The sequence below is a fragment of the Aythya ferina genome, assembly GCF_964211825.1.
Source record: "Aythya ferina genome assembly, chromosome: 1".
In the NCBI taxonomy this organism is placed as follows: Eukaryota; Metazoa; Chordata; class Aves; order Anseriformes; family Anatidae; genus Aythya; species Aythya ferina.
The window spans coordinates 141,494,539-141,511,195 of record NC_140296.1 but is presented as its reverse complement, the minus strand read 5'-3'; the positions used below and the strand labels follow the sequence as shown (position 1 = coordinate 141,511,195).

Below are 16,657 nucleotides of genomic sequence, written 5' to 3'. Positions count from 1 at the left end.
GCGGCACGAAGCTGGGAAGCACAATTTACAAAATCTCACGATTTTTTATTTTATTTCTCAGGCTCGGGCTGGCATCTTGGGGCGAAATTCGTCTTTTCGTGTGTGCCCGAGGCGCGGCGCGGGGTTAGCGCTGCCTCTGCCCCCCGCCGCCCCCACGGGCAGCGCCTCCCCCCGTGTCACCGCCGGGTGTCGCCGCCCCTCAGGGCTCTGCGTCATCCCCCCCCCTCCCCTCCCTCCCCTCCCTCCCCTCCCCTCAGCGCGTGACGCGGGCGCGCAGCCGCCCCCCCAGCCCGCAGCGGACGCGCGCGCCGTGACGCGCGGCCCCGCCCCTCCATCATGGCGGCGGCGGCGGCAAATTAGGGCCGAGCCCTCTCCGCCCGGCGCGGGCGCTCGCCCCCTCCCCTCCCCCTCCTCCTCCTCCTCCTCCTCGCCCCCCGCCCCCTCCTCAGGCGGCTCCGGCCCGGCCCGGCCCCGCCCCCTCCGCCGCCGCCGCAGGTGAGCAGGGGCCGGGGTGGGGCGGGCGGGCGGCTTTCCCGGCGGGCGTTTGTTGCTGTGGTTGCCGCCCCCTCCCGCAGCGATTTTGGGGAGGGGGGGGGGCGGCCATTAGCGGGGGTCGCGGGGCGTCGTGGGGGGGGAAATGGGGAATAAAATGGGGAGCGGGGCACTGCTGGGCTCGTCCCTCACAGGCAGGGGCAGATCCGTGCCTGTGCTGCTGGGCTGGGAACTTTTCAGCGCGTTGGTCACCCGGTAAAGCCAAATAACCTGTAAGGCTGCGGCGCCGGGCGCATACAGCAAGTGGAGGGTTTCCTCCCCTCAGGGGTGCAGGAACGAAGAAAGATTATTATTTTTAATTTTTTTTTGTAGGAAGAAATTCATAATTTTTTTATTTTTTATTTTTTAAGAGGCAGTAGATGAATCTGCCCAACCAGCAGTAGCCCCCTTGCCCACGTTTTGGAGGCTTCTCACAGTGCCTTGTCTCCCCAGCTCCCCTGCGCCTCCCCGTCCAGCCTTGTCTCGCCCTCTTGAACAGTTCCTGGGCTCTTTTTCCATTTTGCCCCGCTACTGGGAAGCTCTCCTTCCTCTGGTCTGGTGTTTCAAGCTGTGCGTGTCCTTTTCTAAACCCACTCGTTCCTGAAAAATGGTCTTTTCTGCAGTGTTTATGGTATCTGAGTCAATATTTGCCTACTTCTGCATGAAAACAAAAATAATCATTCACAATTTTAAGTGAGTAATTCGGTTATTTCATTGTGGGCTCCCCTCAAAGGAAGATCAGCGATCCTGAGGTGTGTTTCCAGGCTGATATGCTTTTAGGAGAAGCTTAAGACAGTTCTTCCATTCGAGTTAAGTCTCTCTTGTCACTTCAGTATAAAAGTACCTCTCCAAATATATCATGATTACTTTTTTTTTTTTTTTTTTTTTTTTAAATACACATCTGAAGCTTTTTTCTCCACTCTTTTCCCAGGGAAGCATTAGCCACTATTTAAATAAGTTGTCGTCTGATTCTCTTTCTCACTCCGCCCCAGGTGCTGAGCTAGGCATGCCAAAACTGTCACGAATTAGGCCTCATTGTTGCACGTGGATCACTGTGCTGATACAGAGCCTCGTTCTTGTTTTGATAGGCTGTATTTTTTTTTTCCTTTCATTCTGTATTGATTTGAAATCCTGCTTTAAAGAAAGGTGTTTGTTACGTATTCAGCCCTGTTCTTTGATGCACAGCGCAGTGCCTGGATCTCTGTGGCCCACCCGCAGGCTGCCTGTTCCCGGGTAGGTCTGCTCTGTGGCCTCGAAGGGCTCCCATTCATTTTGTGGGCATCCTAGGAAGAGCCTTGATTTGGTTCCAGGACTGAGCATCTCTGCTGAACAAAGCAAAGCTGTAGCGGGGAGCTTTTGCTTGTTGCTGAATGGCATCCTTTACATCTGGTGCTGTGGTGATCACAGCTGTTGATCTGCTCTGAAGAACATGGCTATTGTTTATGATCCTATCGACTCCTGAGCAGTTGTTGTTTCCAAATCTCCTATCTTTATTAAAATCCCAGTTTGTGACAGCGGCTGAAGGGGAGCTGTATGTTGTGGAAAAGCTGTGTTTATCCTCTGCTGTAGCTGCTTATGTTTCTGAAGCATGATACATGGAGCGTTGGCTTAAAGTTTTGACATTGGTTCTTTCGTGTATGAATGACTACTACAGTTCAAGCTGTAGCAAAGACTGAAGTGAACCTTCCTGGTGCAGGGTTTCAAGCATTTTGAAATACGTGAGAGGAGGCAGAGCTTCCCAAAGCATAGTCTTCATGAAAGAGTCCTCCTCTGTTTCCAGTACTGAATGAGTTTCAGAAAGTAGAGTTACTGAAGATTAAGGAATGCTCAGCCAATTTTCCACCAACTCTCTTCCTCTAACAGAGCTTTTAGTTTGCCAGACAATTTTTCTGTGCCAAGCTACCTACTCACAAGGTAACGATGCTGCAGTGTAGCTGTGGCTCTGTTTATGCTCAGTTAGGAGTTGTGCTGCTGTTAAGCTGGATTTCTTTCCAGGGAGGAGGGGGTTAGAAGTTAGCCTACAAATGTTGCACAGCTGAACAGATCGATATTTTTTTATTTTGCTTGCTCTGTTTATTATTATGATTGCTTTTCATCTTGAGGCTTACTTTGCCGTTTGTGCTTTGGTTTGGGAACCTTGTTCTCTCTCTCCATCTCAAGGCATTTCCAATGTAATCAGGAGCCCTCTCGGGATGTTCCAGTTAGTGTTCTGTGTACCTATAGGGTTTTCCTCATTCTCACTGCTTTAAGTTTTAAACTTGGCTTAAATACTTCTTATAAACATAGCTGCACTCTGACACTTGTAGCTCCTTCTGTATATGTGAAGTACCTGCCCTGTAGCATGAACACTTGTGCTGGCCTTCCAGTTAGGGATCTCTTCTGAAGTGACGGAGAACTTAATTTTGAAAATTCACCTGGAAAATCCAATTACTGTGTGTTACTTGACGTACCACGTTGGTTGGAAGTAGTTATCCACCCTGTTCCTAACATAAGGAGCTGAGGCATGTTGATTAGTCTAAAGCTTTGTTTCAGTCAATTGTATAGCTTTTTTCCCCACTTATCTGTTGTCTTCTGAGTGTTTTTTTTTCTTTTCCTTGTCTCTTATGTTTTTTATTTATTATTATTTTTATTTCCCTTTACCTTAGTTTTTCCTGATGTTATTTACATGTCTGAAGAAGAAACTAAACAAACAGTGAAACAGGGACATTCTTTGACCAGACATTGCTGTTAGATAGGGGTTTCTGTTTTATGAGTTTTAATGTCTGGGTGAGAAATCCAGGACACATGACCATCTGTTCTTCCAATTGCTACGATGAGTGTGGCGTTTCCTCTGTTGACCGTGTGTTTTCCATTGCTGTTGGAACAATGAAATGAATTGGAGACAATTGTGGTTGAGACAACTGACACTTTTTCTGCGTTAAAATTCTTGAGCATCATAACACAGAATTTGAGAAAGCAGAGAATTGGGAAAGTACTCATCTGAGGCTTAGGGGAAGGGAGATTCCTCTAAAGCTGATGTTTTTACTCTCAGTTGTAATCAACTGAGGCTGCAGAATCCCTAAAACCTCTTTGCACGGCTGTGTGCGTATATTTGTACGTGGTTGAGTTGGGAGGCAGTTAAAAGGCAAAACACATGGCAAGGAACTATTTAATTTGCTTTAATGTGAGAGTATGTATGCCGAGCAGGAGTGAGAAATTCCACTGCTAACAGCAGTCAGACAGGGCCCTAGACTTGAGGGCATTTGGTTTTACTCTGCATAGTTCTTATTAAAATGAGAACGCATAGGATAGCAAGGCAAAACTCTGGATATTACTTCGTGATTGTTACATAATTTCTTGTTGTGTATGAGTTAATGACCTATTGCAACTTCTTAAAAAACAAACCAAAAAACCCTCACTGTATTCTTTCCTTACAGTTTTCACCAGTAACCCAGAGAAAACCCTACGTGCCCAATAAGAGCACTGACGCATTGCAAGCCAACCTGATGGCGTCCTCTACTGCTGTGCCTGTAGGATTTCACTATGAAACAAAATATGTAGTTCTCAGCTATCTGGGGCTCTTATCACAAGAGAAGCCACAGGAGCATCCTCCTGCTTCAACTCAAGGTAATATTTACTTATTACATGTATCTATTTACATAAAAAAAAAAAATATTTTAGCATTTAGTTCCTAATCCCATTATTCACTTAAAATAATGGGAAGAGATGCTGATAGAAATAGATGTTTTATTTAGATTGCTGTTTTAATTGGAGTTATGCTGAGGCTGATCAGTGTTTATGAAGCAAGTAAGTGGTTTTGTTAGTTGTCTTCAGATTAGGAAGGATAGATATGTATTATCTTTATTGAGCAACTTTGAGAATCAGGCCACGTTTGCTTTTTTGGAGGCAAGCAGAATTAAACAGGGGTGAGGTGGTGTTTACCAGCGTACACTCGGAGGGACAACTTGAGCAATCTCGTGTACTAAATAGTTTTGCCCAATTATGCTAACACTTCTGTTGTTGTCAGTCAGTGGTAGCGTAGAGCTGTGAGACTTAATCTGGCCTACACTCTGTCTATTTGTTCATTTATTTTTAAGAAGTCAAGGACTGCATGGAGTCAGGTGTTTCTTCCAGAACAAGTTTATACATACAGGAGGTTAAGCAGAATAAAAGAAGTTTGATAGATGGTGTTTCATATTCTAGGTACTAAGACTTCCTTTGTTTTGTGTTGGCAAACACTTCAACAACATTGTTTGTCAAGATTGTTTTGGTGGCTTGTCAGTTCTTGATGTTTCAATTGCTACTAGTTCCTGTGATTCAGAACTTATTCTGAGGAAGGCATATTAAAAAAAAAAAAAAAAAAAGGAAAGAAGACAGTCTTCAGAATATGTTTTTTTCTTGAGCAAGCATTTGAGAAAGTATGCTGTCACTTACTGAAGTTATCTGTTATGAACTGAGAAATGCCTGAAAAGGAAGAGCATCAAAGATATGACAAAAACAATGTTATCAGTTTGGCACTATAGCATATAGTGTATACTGGCTATATAATTTATAGCGTAAAACTAAACTTTATACATTTAAGGTATGTTTGTTTCTTCCACTGTGACTGCATCTGCAGCCCATGAAAGGAGAGGCACCTTCGTGCCAATATGCTGATTCATAAAACCATTTGCTGGAAAAAGTACTCACTTCAGTAATAACATCTCATTCTGAACAGCCCGTCTGGGAGAAGTGGTCTATAACTGATAATGTATCAAGTAAGTACAGAGCTGCGTTGTGGAAGAGTCTGCTTCCTTCTGTAAGTGCAAGGTTCAGAAAGGAAAATTACTCTTAAAGCTCTCTTTTTATAATTTGGCTCTTGTTACCTTTGAAATGTTTGAAAATTGTGAGGAAGCATTTTGACAGTTCCTTAGTACTGAAACCTTTAAGAAATATTTGAATCAAAGAGCAATTATAAAACTATAAAGACGAAGCTACAAATGCCTAAATACAAAATTTCTTATCAGCTAAGAGGACTTTTCAGCTCTTAAGCAAAGATAACAAATATACTTTTCAGATACTATTTAGTTTTTTTTTTAGCTTGAGTAACAGCAGGATATATTGTTGCAAATGCACCTATACTTATTACAACTATACAATTTGCAACAATGTATGTTACAACTGTACAATTAAAATACTCAAAAGTATTAATTGTTCCCAAATGTGTGCTGTCATCCCCATTGCTTCCCTTCTAAACAGGAAATTCTGTATAACCCCCACACTCACTCCCCAGACCAGAGAGTGAATGTAACCTTTCCTCCCTTGGTCATCTTTCGCTGTAATGAGATCTCCCTTTCAGTGTTTTTACCACTTCATGATCAACAACTGTGGATAAAATCATTTTCCCTTGCTTTTCATCTTCCATGTTGTTTCTTGTTGTTTTGAATGTGTTGGATGGACTTCAGCCTCTTACTGAACTCTGTGCCAAGACTATCCTTCTGTTTAAGGATTTATTTCATTCTTTCCAAACTCTCTTTCCCTGCTACTTTTCTGCTTTGCCTGTCTCCAACATCTTTAATTTGTCCACCAGATACTTTTTTATCATTTTGCCTGCTTCTTTTCTCACTGCTTGTCATGGAGCAGTCAGCTACGCTCTCAGGCTCTGTGTGGCAGCGGCCATGTGTTGGCTTTGAAGTGCTCCATGCATCTTGTTTGAATATTAAGTAGCTACATGCAGTCCGTGTCCCCCCGTTGCCTAGCACGTGGCTGGTGCACAGTTGGTGGAAGCTGCACCAGAGCAGTCTGCTGCGTGCTCCCCTGGGGAGAGGCAGGGAGAGAGCAAGCAGCCTGTAATGGATATTACCTGCACCGCCTAGCGCACTGCTGGGAGGCAGCTGGGTATTACAGTAACAAGGGTGGCATGTGAAACCTGCTTGGAGCAAGAGATGTGAAAGCCAGTAAATGGAAATTGTTGTTGTTTAGGATCCCGTTGGGAAGAGGGAACTTCTGCTTTTCTTAACGAAGACATGAGGCATAGCAATAATATGACACTGCATCGTTATTGGCAGTGTGTTTTTCATGTGGTGCCATCTACCATAGAAATGATATTTTGACTGACCCTTAATTCTTTTTTTTTGTTTGTTTTTAATGCTTTTTGTGGTACTTTAAAACTCCAGTCACTAGTGCTTCTTTCTGGGTGGCTGAATGCTGCTGATTTATGTGTTGAGAGGATTCTGATACGGAGTACCTGTCACTTATCTTGTTTAGCTTTAGTCTACTTATTGTGCTGATAGACCTTTCATGGGAAACAATTGAAGTAGTGATGTTTGACTGTTGGTTATTTCCAGTTTAGCTGCAAAATGCTCCTCTGTTTTGTGCATATCGTTCATATGAAATACTGACTCTGGCATATGATACTCTTCTCGCATACATTTTTTTTAGATCCAAGCGAGTCCTTACTCTTTGTCTGATTTCTGTATCGTATAATAAATATATGGTGAGTATTCAGAAAGGCTGGCTTTGCTCTTATTATCTTAATCTCTTCAATCTCCTTCCCTATTGGAGAGTAAGAGACTCCTCTAGAGGGCGGTTCAGAGCAGGATCCTAATTATAGCCACCTTGAATCACCTGTTGAAGATCTTCTCTCTTTCCATTGCACATATATTTAAAACATGGGGAAATGAGATACACCAGGTGTAGTTAGTGTTTGTGTACCTCTCTTGAGACTCCTCCTACAGTCTCCCAGATTTTAGTGAAACTTCTACAATCCGGCTAAACTACAGAATGCATCTGAATCAAAAAGCCAACAACAAAACCAGTCTTTCCTAAGAACAGTGGTGTTATTTTCTCTGCTACAATTGGTAGGAGAAATTGAATGCTTTTATCCATTCACCTGCCTTCCCCTGGCACAGTCATCTCCCTAAAACCTCTGCTTTCTTCTATTTCATGCTACAGAGTTCCCTTTCTGACATATGTCTTTCTGTTCCAAAACACAGCTAAAAGTAAAATCTTTAAGATCTGCTTTTCTCAGTTTTTGCAGACGTGATACTCTTTACTAGAGTGATGGCTTCCAGAGACATCTTATCTAGTAAAGAGAAACCGCAGATAAATTACATGGAGAATTACCTCACTGCATTTCCTTTGGGCTCTCTTGCTCGGTCTTGATTTTGTTACAAGAAACCCAAGTGTAGTAACATTTTAACCTCTTTTATATGGTTTGACCATAATGGGTGGGGTAGCTGTTGTTGCACAATTTTCCATCTTCAGGTGACTGGTGGAGTGGCTGTTGGACAGTATCATTGCTTTCTTTGCACTCCATCCTTGTATCTTCACTTACCCTTCATAGCACCTCTTGCTGGTCTGTAAGAAATTAAGGCGTTTTTGAAGTATCTTAACTTCAAGTGTTAAATTTCATTCCTTAGAAACTTCCCTCTTATGGCAAAGCATATGTACCTAGGCTGAAAAGTGACAGCTTGAAAAGCCCCACGTTGTGTGTGGGAGCAACCCAGTTCATGGCTATGGAGGAGCCATTTCCTCAGCACAGACAAGGAGAGGGAGCTCTTGGGGTGGGACTTGGACAAGAAAGAGCCATTCCTGATAGGAATGTGAATTCCCACTTAATTAAGCCTCCTCACTGTCCACAAGAAGAATAGACTGCTAGCTGGCAATGTCTCATCTCTTGTTGGTTCTTACTGTGTTTGAACTCTTTCAGTTCCTTTAAAGCAAAGCCTTCCTATGGTTTATAAAGGGATGCTTTAAATCATCTTTTAAAATCAAGGGCTGCGTCTGTGTATGGCAGTCTGGATTCTGGAGTTTGCAGGGGCAATGGAGATGTTTTCCTTGAAAAGAAAAAAGTGAATACATTTATAAAGAGATTTCTTACATTTTTGTCACCTCTCAGTGACTGCAGAAATTGTATGTTTTTTCTTGTCTGTTTAAAAAGTGTGAGATATCAGAGAAATATTGCAGCCATGCTGAAAAGACACTTTTAATTGAATGTCTACCATGCAGAAGTTGATGTAGAAACATCAGGAAAAACTTGAGAATGGAGATAGTGGTACATCACAATTGCAGGCATAAAGGAAGAAGAAAAAACTGGGAGCAGTCTGTGACATCAAAGACTTTGTTGTTGAATGATTAAAAAAAAAAAAAAAAAGGCAAACACCACTACAGTCTTTCACTGCTGTCTCTTGATAGATTTAGTGCAACACAAACACTGTTGAGTAAGGTGTGGTGGCTCTCCAGGTGATGCATGGCTTCCCATCCCTCCTCCTCCGAGGCTGAAGGTTGGGGAACAGCTCAGTCTGGGATTGGGACTGACCTGGAGGGGCCCTAATTTGTTGAACTGCATTTGTTTAGTGTTGCTAACAGTGTTGGGTCCTCAGTTTTTGGTAGTTTTTTTTATCTACCAGAAGCTGTCTTTACTGCTTTCTTCTACCTGTTTGCCCACAGACTTGGAAGGTGTATAAAGGAGGAGAAAGATGCTGCCCACTGAGAATTTTGCTCTTGGAATACGCTATTCTCCCAATACTGGGTGCAGTTTTTGCTGCCGGGGGTCAGCATTCAGGAGATGCAGCAAATTCAAGTCCATTGGTAATTAGGGGGACGAACAGTGCAAAGTCACTCATCCATGAGGGGTAGGTTTTTGATGTTTTGGCACGTCTGAATAGTCAGGTGCTGTTGGAATCAGCAGCTGCTGCAAAGTTGTGGGTGTTACGAGATGGAAACCATTGACTGCAGCACTGATTATCTAAACAGCTCTTTTGTATGCTGGTAGCAATGGAATTTCTCTTCCTTCCATTTTCTGGGTGACTTATTATCAAGTATGACAGCTTGTCATGTGTGATCATCGTCACATCAGTCCTGTGAGAACGGGAACTCTTCCGAATACCTTCCTTCCTTTCATGTACAGGGTGAAGTGCAGGTTCAAATAAGAGCTAGGGCTTGCCTATACTTGTTGCGCTCGGCTGTGGAGCCGTGGTACGGCCCTTCAAAGAGGCAGCCTGCAGGGCATTGACGAGGTTCTATAAGTGTCTGTTCCGTAACCAAAAAGAGGAACATTTTGCTCCCCTCCGGAATGTATGGCTCAGTGACAGACTGTTCGGGAGGGGATTTCAGAAGCTAAAGTTACTCTGCATGCGGTGACAATGATAAAATTGTGTGGTTAAGGGAAATGGTATTTAACTGATTATCTGTTGTTCCTTTAAACTGTTCAGTTAAATGGAAACACTTTACACTGACCTGTGTGTTGGTTAGCAAGAGTTTGCCTCACAAATCTCTGTTAGAGAGCGTCGCATGTGTAAGCATTAGTACGCATCTGGTGGGTTGATTCTGGGGCTTTTTAACTTATTTTTCAAATGCAGGTGACCTTGCAAGCTAGACTTTGATGTGAAAACTAACAATATTGTGTGTTAAGCATTACTGTTTTTATGGTTTCCACACCCTGTGTGCCCAGTACGGAGAACAGGGAAAGGTGATACAATGACCACAGTAAATTTAAGTGGATTTAAACAGGTGAATCAAAGAAAACAGGCAGTTGTTCGTATAGCACCAGGTTATGGCTTAGTGTGCAGTGGAATGGGGTCTAGATGTCCACGTAGAGCTCCAGGCAGTTGGTGTAGGTGTAGAAGGGGTGAGATAAGTTTGAGACTTGTCAGTGGTTGGGTGAGGAAAAGTGGTTGTGAGCAATATTATCGGAAATTCAGCCAGGAGATGGTGTTTAAAGCACAGATGTGAGAGGATTTGAAGTCCCCCAAGAGAATTCTAAGGAGTGTTCAGAAGTAGGAGAGCTAAGAAACTGTGTTTTGGGTAACCAAGTCACCAATGCTGTTGAAAGCAGCAAAGAGCAGAGCTAATGAGGACTGATAATTGGCCCAAAACTTAGGGAAGGAAATGGCCAGAGGGGGATTAGCAAAGGGAAGTTCTGTGGCCAATTTCATTCATGTAGTCAAGGAGTAAGTTGATGCAAAACTCACTGGTATCAACATGTTGATATAACAGAGTTCTGTTTTAGCTCTAAAGAGACCGTTTTAAGGAACTGAAAGAAAGAAGAAAACTTCAGTGGTAGGCTTAATGATATGTAGTGAAAATGAGGGCAATTAGTGGAACAGTTTTTGTTCTGTACTTTAAGAACAGTATTTAAAGACATGCTTGAAAGCTGATGGAAGAAACCCAGGCAAACACTGGAGATGAGCAAGCCCAAAGATAAAGCAACTAATAGCGAATTTGGAGGTGGAAGTGTCCCAGTCATCTAGCCTTTGCATCAGTCCCTGCCCTAGAAAGCAGTTATTTGAGTAACTTGCCATACTGCCTTGTATTGGAAAGGTTGACATTCAGTAGGCATTACCTTAAAGATTCAAATGCTTTAAATACCTTTCCCTGATTGGAAACAGGTCTGTATCTCTTTTTTTCCTACAGTGTAATAACGAAAATGATTGAGATAATCCTGAGTGATATGGCTGAAACAATTTATTGTGACGAGATTCCCAGAGTCAGCACGCAGAAGGTGTCTTTGTGATCCCAAAGCACAGCATGTGTTCTCCTGGGAATATGCAGCCATTTCATATTCTTAAACAACTCGATTAGGAAATGAGAATTGACAGCTGGCTGACAATTGTGGTGCCCTTTGTCTCTGCTGTCACTTGTGAACCCTGTCTTAAGTGGTTTAATTGTGGCCTGTAGGCTCCCCACAAGCAATGAAATGATGCACAGTTAATAGATTTCAGGACACTTTGTTGATGTAGCTACTCTGTAAAGTCTACAGAAATACTCAGAGATCAATATAAACGTAGTATTTTACTACTAAAATAAACCTTATGCCTATCTTAAGGTTGGGTATTGTAAGTTCTGAAGACATCTATGTTGTTTTGAAGTAGTTTGATAACAAGTGCATTAGTTTTAATGTTTGCTTGTTTAAGTACCTTTTGTTTGATTTTGGTCTTAAATTTTAAGATGAATTTGTTTTTTAAAGCTGTTACATGTTCTGCCCTTTTTAATATTTGCATTTAAAGCTCATATTTTGCCTTCAACAGGTCTAGAAGTTTGTGCTTCTGGTTTCATAAAATAAAACTTCTATAATAACCACTTCAGGGATCACATTTCATGTTGCTTTCTGAAATAAATATTCACCTTGAATTCCTTTACAGTTAATATTTAAATTGCTCGTTCCTTTATCTACCTTGTTTGAAATACGACATTTCTTTGATTTCTTTTAGGGACTCAACAGCCTATGACACAACATGCTTCAGAGAAAGAGGCTTTGGAGAAGATTAAAATAGAAATCGAGGAGGAGCTAAAACGTCTCGATGAAGAGATCTTGGAAGGTGCTGTTCAGATTTTCCCATTTCACTTGAGACTTTCTGTACCATATAATAGTGGCTAATTTATAGCAGGTACTCTAGTTACAGATATATTTGGATGGGTTGAGTATCTTCTCCCCTCCTCACCCTAGCTAGCATTTCTACCCATTGTCACATGAAGTAAAATAGTTAAATGTTATGGTGTAGAGTGGTGGAGTCTAGCCAAAGCAAGCGATTGAACTGCATTTAATAGGCTGCTATAAATAATGAAATGTAAGCAGCCCTCAAAGCTGCTCCAGTTGATGGCAGAAGGGAAAACATACTCAAGCAGCTAACATTCAGGGTGTGTGGACTTGAACCATCAGATTTCTCACTTCCACCAGTTTTATTTTTTGTGACGTGCTTTGATCAATAGATGTGGCTTTTATGGGACTCCCAGCAAGGGATAATTTGGAAATAATATTTGCTTTGCATATGTGTTTCAGACTGGAAATACAAAGTAAAAAGACTCTAGGTCTGTTTTTTGTTCATCCATATAAACCTTTATGAGAAATTCTAAACAGTGAAGGGAAAGGTTGTATGAACAGAATATGGTTTTTAGAAGTGATGCTGTAGTACTGCTGCAGATGAGCAAATTTTACCACAGAAAAAAGGGTCTCTTGGTGCTCCATCAGGGTTGGCTTAAAAATTAGCTTATAATTGAGAACAGTTGCACAGTCAGGTAACTTGCTGGTTAAGATACAGTTGTGAGATAAGAGCTAGAGGGGGAAATGTAGCTTAAAGGCATCTGTAGTTTTTAAGTACCACTTCCAGAATATATTTGGAACATACTTGTTTTACTAAAATTTCTTCATAGCATACTTTGACTATGGAGTTGTGATTTCTTCCCTCATTACGTGAATTGTGTTTAACTATTGGGATGAGAAATTTGAGATTGTTGTTGTTGTTACATGCGTTTACTCATTTTATTTTGTATGCTTTTTCTTTCAGCATTTACCACTACAGGATTTGACTGCCACACTTCCCCAGTGTTCAGTCCTGCCAATCCAGAGAGCTCAATAGAAGATTGCCTGGCTCATTTGGGGGAGAAAGTGTCCCAGGAAATGAAAGAGCATCTGCACAAAGCATTGGAGATCTTGCTTAGCAAGTGAGTTTCCATTTCCTTTTTGTAAGGGAAGGTGTTTCCAGTTCTGCATTGTGACTGATGCTGAAATGCTGAAGACGGGACTACATTTTGTATTGCATTTCTTTCTTTTTCAGTATCCCTTTATCTGCTTGGTTTCTTGTTTTGTGTTGTGATGTGTGAATACTTCTTTGTGCTATTGTTTGAACAAATGTGAATTCTGAAAGGTTTCTAAACTTCTATCATTGAACTGAAGAGACTAGTTTAAGTAGTTTGAGTTGCTGGTGAAGCTAGCAGTTGAGAGCTGCCAATTGCCATTGCCAACTAAATGAATGATGTGCGGTGGAAAATTAGCTTGTCTTACCTAATAGTTAAGAGCAGAGCTAGAAGTTTCATTATTTTCTGACCCAAGATGAGTGGGAGAGTTTCCCTGAAGGGAAGGTAGGTAGATACTTCATGGCTGCCATTCAGGACACACATCTGAAGCAAATGTAGCTCCCTGGGCTAACTGTGGTACGTTAGGAGCTGTCCTTCCAGATTAAGCTTATTGTTTAAATAGCACACGGTACTTGGCATACTAGCGTCTCAATTAATGTCTTCAGTAAATTAGTAAAATGGCATTGGTTGCTTGTTTTTCTAATATGAATGACTAGTCTGATTTTAGTGGAGTCACTTCTGGCTTTTATGAATGACCTCCAAAGTGTATTTGTAGAGTGCTCAAGTTGCAAAGTGTTACTTTGCGGACACTTATACATGCAGTTGTGAAGACAGCATTAGCAAATAGCAATCTGAATCTGTTCTGTGGATTGGTTTAATAAATATGGCTCTAAGGAAGCTGAGAATCACTGTAAGCCTTAGATACCAGCATCTAGCAAAAAATTCTGATCTCATAGAAAGGGCTTAAGCATTCCATGCGGGCTTTGAAGAGGCCTCTCACCTTCCCATGAAGGTAATACCCTTTATGGCAGACTTCTGAGGGATTATGAATGTGGAAGTTGTTTCTTCTGAGCATCAGGAAGTGCTTTTTTCTTGTTCCATTGCTCAGTCACCCTGACAGGTTTCCCAGAGAGTATGTGGAGCATCTGTCCTTGGAGATACTCAAAAGCTGCCTGGGCATGGTCCTGGGAAACCTGTTGTAGGAGATTCAGCTTGAGCAAGGAGGTTGGACCCTTCCAACCCTGGAGGAGGTCCCTTCCAGCCTCAGCCATTCTGTGAGCCTGCGATTCCTGAACTAGCTTGTCTTCTTGTAGAAACTGTAACAGTTGTTGACTTTCTATGACTGTTTTTATTTAAGACTGATGAACTCCAACCTGGATTCGATATCAAAGGCCCTGTGTAACATCTGGCCAGACAGACGGAGGCAGCTGTCTCTTCTATCAGTTATCCACAGGAAAAATAGTTTGGCAATTCACCATTTAGCTTTCAGAAATAAATACATATACTGTCTGCTTCCCTATGCAGGTCTCATAGGGTCAAACAGTAAGTTCAGTGTTGTGTAAACTAAAAATTATTTAACCACAGAAAATACTATGTAGGGTACAAACTTCTCCCTAAGTCGCAAAAGATGTTCCTCCAAAAGTGACAGAAGCTTATCTGCCTGTACAGGCCAGGCATTTGTCCTGTGTGACCTTAGAAACTTGTACTTAGTATTTTATAAAGAGATAAAGGTTTGCAAAATACCTTACTGTACACTTAAAAAAAAAAAAAAAAAAAAAAAAAAAAAAAAAAAAAAAAACAACATACTGGCAACAAGTTGGAAAATCAGCAGTAAGCCTTGCAACCTCTCTGTTTTGTATATCTAAATTAAAAAATAAGTGTTTAAAGTTTTAAGGTCTTATACGTTGTAGATAATGGGGTATTGACCATTGTAGGTATTGGTTCCTTCTAGGTTGATCTCTTTGGAGAGTTCCTGAGATGAGGCCTTTGAAAATGAAGTGGTTATGTGGCTGGTTGTAGCCTGGTGTTCTAGGCTTCTTGTATTTTCTATAGGAAAACTTTGTCATTTTCTTTTTGTCATTTTCTTCGTGTGTGTGTATATATAAACACACACACCCATGAAAATGGGGTGACATGCATGCCTTTTTATAAGGTGAACCAGAACTGCTGTTTAATCCCTTGATAATATCCTTCCTCCAGCTGTTGTTGCTCTTCTCATCCTACTGATTCATTTGGATTTGCATTCCAAAGGAACTAATACCAAGGGAGTTAAGAGAATGCACTTAAAATGACAAACCCAAATTATATTTCCCTCAGCGTGCTTTAATTCTGTTCTTTCACTCGTGTTTCCTACAGTAGTGTTATTTGGCACAATGCTTATTTATTTTGCTTATATTTGGTGTTTTCCTCTCCTCTTACATGCACATAGACAAGTATCTTTGTGTTACAATATAGCAAGGCTACTAAATTGTGACAGATTCTTAAATTTCAGTAAGCAGTTACAGTTTCTTCTGTGCAACACCAGCTACCACTTTCTCCCTGAAGCCAAAGTTTAAATTTGTCTGCTATCAAGGGCTGGCTTCGGGACAACTGCTTTTGAAAGATTGTATTTTCTGTTGTCACTTGTCAGGAAGTCTTCATTGTTACTGACTGTAAGATATTATTAGATCTTGGAAGAAAGAATATGGAAGAGAGGGGAATTTTATCATCTGAATTCAGAGAGGTAGAGATGTGATAATTCTAAAATGGGAAGTCTTGTTGAGATGTCTACTAAAATAAAATGAATTTTTTTTTGATCGAAAGTACTGTTCCTTGCAACTAGAAGCTTGAACTTTAAATAATGTTAACACTGTTAAGCATATGTTGGTTGTTTGTAGTCTCTACTATTTACGAAAATTTTACTCTGCATTGACCTCCATCTCACAGTTGAATTTCATAGTGATTTTTTTATCTTCAAATTCTTAGATTATAAAAAACAATCTTCAAGAGATCTGAAATATTGTCTGCATGTCAGAGAACTAACTTTTCTAATGTCCTTCAATTTGTAGACTATTAAATTCTTATAAAATTCACCTAACCGATTATTTGAAATTGTGTACCTGGGAGAAGGTGGTATCTTTCTTTCCTTGTCTGGTGATGGTGTTTTATGCCCTGAAATATGAGTCTTATTTGCTCTTGAAAATTATTTGCTTTATATATGTGAAAATATTTCATTCTCTGGAAACTGAGAGTTTTATTTTATTCTTGTTCTTTTGTTTCCTTTTATAACTTTCAGTGTTGATTTAACTTCTGCAGGCCAGTGACATACCAAGAATATCGAGAGCGCACACAAGAGACAGCTGCTCATGCCAGTGGATGGAACAAGGTACCAAATAAGTGACTTTCACTTTGATATCTCTTGTGTCAGTTGCTCAGAAAACATGAGGGTGTGCATACCTGGTTTCAGGAGTTGTCTCAAATGACATGAAGCTTCATTGTAGAACAGCATGCAAATTTGTAAGTGAACTGTCTTGTAATAGTTTTAATGTAAAATGAGTAGAATTACTGTCCCCAAAATTCATCTTTCATTAACCATTCAAATTTGTAACCTTAATCATTCTCTGACAGGTTCAGTGTGCATCAGAAAAATAATGAAATATTTACAAATTTAATCATAAATTGAGTGTTTAAAATTTAGTCTTAAATTTTAAGTGTGTTTTTCCTATTTTAATTTTTTAAAATAAATATTTTACCTCCTTAACTAGATTTCCCTGCATACTTTAGAAACTGATCATCTAAGCAAGGGCGTGGGGCACTTTTAAAGCAGTTTGTT

General features: G+C 40.9%; 1 protein-coding gene across 4 annotated transcripts in view; it reads left to right on the top strand.

The window, feature by feature from the left end:
* The first annotated feature begins 333 nt into the window (after nucleotides 1–333).
* Nucleotides 334–16,657, top strand: part of BCL2L13 (BCL2 like 13) — a 40,549-nt gene continuing 24,225 nt past the window's right edge. The window contains exons 1-5 of one of the 4 annotated variants that reach the window (XM_084499166.1): nucleotides 334–495; nucleotides 3,948–4,137; nucleotides 11,703–11,810; nucleotides 12,777–12,933; nucleotides 16,141–16,210. In XM_084499166.1, the coding sequence (XP_084355292.1) occupies nucleotides 4,017–4,137; nucleotides 11,703–11,810; nucleotides 12,777–12,933; nucleotides 16,141–16,210 (456 nt within the window). In that variant the 5' untranslated portion in view covers nucleotides 334–495; nucleotides 3,948–4,016. Of the gene's footprint in view, nucleotides 496–688; nucleotides 748–3,947; nucleotides 4,138–5,245; nucleotides 5,268–9,103; nucleotides 9,126–11,702; nucleotides 11,811–12,776; nucleotides 12,934–16,140; nucleotides 16,211–16,657 lie in introns of those variants that run through there. The other 3 variants (XM_084499167.1, XM_084499169.1, XM_084499168.1) reach the window with 3 other exon arrangements.